This window comes from Arachis ipaensis, chromosome B05 (assembly GCF_000816755.2).
Source record: "Arachis ipaensis cultivar K30076 chromosome B05, Araip1.1, whole genome shotgun sequence".
NCBI classification, from domain to species: domain Eukaryota; kingdom Viridiplantae; phylum Streptophyta; class Magnoliopsida; order Fabales; family Fabaceae; genus Arachis; species Arachis ipaensis.
The window spans coordinates 137,392,096-137,397,772 of record NC_029789.2 but is presented as its reverse complement, the minus strand read 5'-3'; the positions used below and the strand labels follow the sequence as shown (position 1 = coordinate 137,397,772).

The following is a 5,677-nucleotide window of genomic DNA, read 5'->3' as shown; positions in this document are numbered from 1 at the left end:
TACTCCTCCTCCTCGTCCTCCTCTTTATTGTTCTTGTTAAGCGTGGTCTTGACCCTCCAAAACCCTCCAAAAGTAGCGTCAAAGCGGGCGCTAACGACGGTCCTGCGAAAAAGAGGCCTAATAGCGAAGTTTTCAGCATAGGCCTTGAGGTATGCCAAGAATTGTTGCTTTGTAGGGTAAGAAGGGAAGTTGTTGGGGAATGGCATGAGGGGTAACTGGCAGAACTGCTTGGGAAGATGAAGGCGAAGGCGATCGTAGGTCTTGAGCTGCCACATTGAAGCTAAGCAAGCTTCTCTTTCAAGAATGAGAGTTGGAATTCCTTTGTGTTTAAGGCATGCGGATGCAGCTAGGCCTGAGGGACCAGCACCCACTATAATTGGTCCCGGAACCCATATCGGAGGAGGAGCCACCATCTTGTCCTTCTTTATTTTGTGCTCGTAATAATCATGGATGCTTTTTCCTTCTAGTTCCTTCAAGTACTCCATCAACTCAACAAAGTCAAACACAGATAGATAGAGTAGGATTATGAAACCATGACTATACTCCTCTAATGATCTTCTCCAGATAGCTTTCTCTAGCAAGATAAATAATAAAGGATGGATGGTGTTTGATATGTTGGATATGGAAGCTAGAGAGAATTGAAGTAGTAGTAGTAAGTGATGGATATAATATAAAGTTTGAGGGAATAAATAGTGTTTGATGTGTTATTATTGAGCAAGTGAGTTGGTATATATATGAATTTGGGTGAGTGGTTTCATGAATCATGAGGGCTTAGAAAGCAGGGTTTGGTTATGTGGGGCATATGTAGCTATTTTGTATATCTTGGTAATAACTGACATTAACCAACAACAAACTTTAATTTCATCTCTCCCCCCTTCACCCCCCCAAAAAACACACTTTGAGGGAAGAGAGAGCTATCAAGCAAACATTCCAGCCTATGAAGACAAGTAGCTACTCAGGAATCCTATGGAATCTATTAGTACTTTCAACTAAATGCATATATAATTAGGTAGACATGACATTTATGTAGAAGCTCAGTCAATTCCAAGCTTGTAGTTTCAATTAAATTAGGGTAAAGTTTATTTTTTTATTTTTATAATTTATTGATTTTTTTAAAATATTTTTTATATTTAATTTTGTTCCTAATTTATTTACTCTCTTATATATTATATCATATTTTTTGTCTCGTAATTTAAACCAAAATTTTAGGTATTCATGAGTTGATATTTTTATATATAGATGGGGAGTTAATATTTAATTTGGCCCATAAACTTGCATACATGCATCAGTTTAGTTTATAAAATTTTAATTGTTTTTATTTAGTCCGTAAATTTTACAAACGTAATTTATATTAGTTCTTGTGATAATTTTTGATACACAAATATTAATAGAGTGCTAATATAGATAGTTAAATGCAATACTAAAACTTGAAAACAACGTTATTTTAGTTTTAGCGCTCAAATATTTTAAAAACGATATTGAATTACTTGTTTTGAAGAAAAATGTTTTAATAAACACTACTTAATAAGATGTTGTTTTTTATTATTATGTCAAAAAAATAATATTAATTTACAGAATTTAACGTGACACCTAACTGTTCACGTTAACTTTTTATTAATTTTTTGTTAACGTCTGTGCGTTGAAACACACGTGAAAGTGAAGCTGAAGCGGTGGATCTATGGGCATTGAAAAATAGGGTCACAACTAACAATATAAACAGCCTTCAGACATAAATAGTACACGTAGCAATTTAAGTCACTTGAGTGTAGGGGTGGCAAACGGGTTTAAACCCGCTGAGCCAGCCCACGTAATAACTCGCTAAAAAAGGTGGGTCGGGCTGAAAATTTGGGACCGCCGAAAGACAAAAATCCGCCTAACCTGCATCGCTTAAACCGTGGGTTTTGGCGGGGCGGGGCGGACTTCCCCAGCGGGCTGAGGTTTTTTTTTTTTGGATAAAAGGCTGAGCATATTTTAGCCCAGAACCCAATTAACCCACAACCCGACCTGACCCTCCAATGAAACCTTACCCGCCTAAATCCCTAATTGCAGCTTCCTTACCAGTCACCACAGTCACTCTCACTCGGTCACTCCCTCGGTCCCTCCCACTCAACACAGAGCTTCAGCTTTTCCAGTCTCCAGTCTCTACCCATAGTCACTCACACCTGCAATCTCGAACAGACGTCCTCACCCTTCACGCTCGCACTTCCGTCCTCACCCCTCACGCTCGCACTTCTGAGTTCCGTCCTCACCCCTCACGCTTGCAAAGTCGCAGTCACCGTCGCTCTTTGGTCCTCCTGGGTTCTAGCCACCGCTGCTGCTCCGTCTAGCCGTCGTCACCGTTGGTCTCGGTCCTGGGCTCTTGGGTCCTGTCCTCTCGCTCTCTGGGTATGCTCGTCGGTCCTCTCGTTCTCTGGGTCTGCTCGTCTGTCCTCATCGCCGCTGCTCCTCACCTCCTCTGTCCTGGTCGTCGGCTCGTCACCACTGTCATATCAGATTTCTAGTATGTTAGTTTTCTGGCTTAAGGTTTAAGATCAGATATTTAGGTTTGTTTGTTGTGTTTTGTGTTGTTTGATAATGGTTGAGTTTTGATTAAATCAGATGCAGATTCATATATTATTTGCTATTTTTTGTGTTGTTTGATAATGGTTGAGTTTTGATTAAATCAGAATTGTTGATACTTATTTTATTTAGATTCATATAAACTACAGATTCATATAAACAATTAACATTTGCTTTTATTTCAGAAAATATGAATTCTGAAACTGTGAGTAACCTTGTTACTGTTGGAGCTGATTCTGAGGCTGCTCCGGTCGAGGTTTGTGAACCTAGTTTGAAAAAGGCCAGACCAGCAACATCCGATGTTTAGAATTTTTTGAGAAAGCTCGGTCCAGATAAGGATGGAGTAGAACGTTCTGAGTGTAAAGGATGCAAGAAGGTGTTTAAAGCTGGAGGTAAGCGATATGGCACTTCTACTCTAAAATGACATCTTAATATTTGTACTCAAATTAAGCATGAAGATATTGGTCAGACTATAGCAGAATTGCAACTTAAAATGGGTTCACTTAAGATTGATTCAGGAGTGGCTAGAGATATGTTTGCTTCTTATGTAGTTGCTGGGGATAAGCCATTCAATATGGTTGATGATAGGAGATTTAGAAATTGGGTGAAATATATAAGTCTAACTTTAAAACTTCCTACTAAGAATACGGTTAAGTCTGATATAGTAAAAGTTCACAAGAGAGAAGCTGCGAAACTTAAAAAAATTTTAGTTTCCATTCCAAATATAATTTGCTTAACATCTAATCTTTGGACGTCCAGTACCAATGAGGGGTATATAAGTTTGACTGCACATTTTGTTGATAAGAACTGAAAATTACAGAGTAAAATTCTCAATTTTTGTCATATGCCTTAGAGCTGGAAGTGAGTCAAGCCAGCTCATGAGCTAGCTCGAGCTCGACTCATTAATAGCTCAATAAACTAAGCTCGTGAGCTAGTGAGCCAAGTTTGAGTTTGGAATTGAGCTCATAAATTAAATGAGGCAAGCTTGAGTTTGGATAAACTCAGCTCATTAGCTCGTGAGCTGACTCGATTATATATATATATGATCTTAATTATTTAAAATTTTATATTTATTTTTTACATATAATTTTGATGTAGGACATAAATAAAAAATTTATAATTTATTGATAGATAACAATATATAAAATTGATCTTTTTAAATATTTTTAAAAAAATATAAGTTATAATTTATTGATATAGAATTATAGATTATGTATTTATATTTCTATTATTTGAGCTAGCTCGTGAGCTTTCGGTGAGTCGAGCTTGAGCTTAAGAAATAGGCTCGATTGTTAATGAGTCGAGCCGTGAGCCAAGCTCAAATTTTTTGAGCCGAGCTTGAGGTTGGTCTAGCTCGGCTCAGCTCGGCTCACTTCCAGCCCTAATATGCCTCCTCCTCACACGGGATTTGAGTTGTCTTCAAAAATCTTTATGCTTTTGAATGAGTGGAAAATTGATAAAAAGATTTTTTTTTCATTATTTTGGATAATGCTTCTTCTAATGATACTTGTGTTGATCACTTAAAGAATACTTTGGATGTGCATGGTTCATTGTTATGTGGTGGTAAATTCTTTCATGTTCATTGCTCTACTCATATTTTAAATCTTATTGTCCAAGATGGAATGAAAATATGTGGTGATGCAGTGAATAAGATTAGAGATTGTATTAAGTATATAAGAAAATCTGAAAGTTGAATGGTTAAGTTTAAAGAATGTTTTCAAGATGTTGAAGGACTTGAGTATACAGCTGCATTATGTTTAGATGTTCCTACTAGGTGGAATTCACTTTATGCAATGCTTGCAAGTGCTATTCCATATAAGAAAGTTTTTGAAATGTATAAAGTAAAAGAAGATAGATTTAGGGAGTATTGTCCTTCATCAGATGAGTGAAAAAGAACTGAAAAGATATATAATTTCTTGTTATCATTTTACGAAACTACCAAGTTGATATCTGTAACTTCTTACCCAACATCCAACTTGTATTTTTTACAAGTTTGGCAAATTCAGCATATTTTGATGAATAGTTTGAAGAATGATGAAGTGCTTATAAAGAATATGGGAGAACAAATGATGATTAAGTTCAAGAAATATTGGGAGGAATACAGTGTTATTCTTGCATTTGGGACAGTTCTTGATCCTAGATTTAAACTCAACACTTTGACTCATTGCTATAATGAGATTGATCCTATTAGTGCTAAAGACAAAGTAGAGCATGTGAAGAATAAGTTATACAAGATCTTTGAGGTTTATGACCACAATTCCTCTACAACTGTAGAGAGTTCTTCCCAAATTTCAAGTAATGTTTCTCAAGCAACATCTTCTGCAATTGGAACTCAGCTTATTAAAATTGTTGGTGTAAGTATTTTTATCTTATATTCACTCTATTTGGTTATATGTATTTTTTATTGTTCATATTTTTTAAGTCATATATTGTTTGTAATGCAAAGAATTTGATGTCCCATAATCAAGAAGTTAAAGTAAAAAGTGGAAAGAACCAACTTGATATTTATTTGAGTGAGGCAACATTATTTCGCAAGGATACAATTATAGATATTTTGCAATGGTAGAAAAATAACCATCATCATTTTTCAACACTATATCACTAATGACACGAAATTTGTTGAGCATTCCTATTACTACCATGGCTTTAGAATCTGCATTTAGCATGGGTTCTCATGTTTTGAATAAGTATAGAAGTCGTTTATTGCCAGATAATGTTGAAGCTGTGATTTGCACTCGAAATTGGATACGTGGATATGATGATTATGGTATAATTATATTTATGACATACATACTTGAGTGATTTTGAACATTATTATGTACTATTGTCTAATATATTTATTTACTTTTTTTCTAGAGGAAGATTTAGATGAGGAAGATATTGCAAAAGGAGAAGGCTATTCTTTAGGAGTTAGTTCCAATGATGTTATTGACTTACATGAAGATGAAGATGAAAATTAAGTGTTTCGAATTATGTTTATTTTGCTTTGGAGACTATTTATAATTATCTTTTTGGATTTTGAATTATATTTATTTTGCCTATGAGACTATTTATATTTAATATTTGTTTTTATATTGATTTAAACAGAAGATATACCCTTACAAATATTATTAAAAAA

The 5,677-nt window shown here is 35.1% G+C and overlaps 3 protein-coding genes across 3 annotated transcripts in view; 2 read left to right on the top strand and 1 right to left on the bottom strand.

The window, feature by feature from the left end:
• LOC107644371 (indole-3-pyruvate monooxygenase YUCCA2) overlaps positions 1–945 on the bottom strand; it is a 3,513-nt gene extending 2,568 nt beyond the window's left edge. The window contains 2 exon segments of the mRNA XM_016348209.2: positions 1–14; positions 17–945. The exon segment at positions 1–14 is cut by the window's left edge and continues 195 nt beyond it. Coding sequence (XP_016203695.1) covers positions 1–14; positions 17–485 — 483 coding nt within the window. The 5' untranslated portion in view covers positions 486–945.
• Positions 2,016–3,125, top strand: LOC110272144. The gene is made up of 3 exons (XM_021124006.1): positions 2,016–2,226; positions 2,261–2,500; positions 2,745–3,125. The coding sequence occupies exons 1-3, from the start codon at positions 2,016–2,018 to the stop codon at positions 2,864–2,866; spliced, it is 573 nt and encodes a 190-aa protein (XP_020979665.1). The 3' UTR covers positions 2,867–3,125.
• On the top strand, positions 3,053–5,125 carry LOC107641274 (zinc finger BED domain-containing protein RICESLEEPER 2-like). Its single transcript, XM_016344769.2, has 4 exons — positions 3,053–3,330; positions 4,334–4,400; positions 4,566–4,913; positions 5,006–5,125. Exons 1-4 carry the CDS (start codon positions 3,053–3,055, stop codon positions 5,123–5,125), a joined length of 813 nt encoding a protein of 270 aa, XP_016200255.2.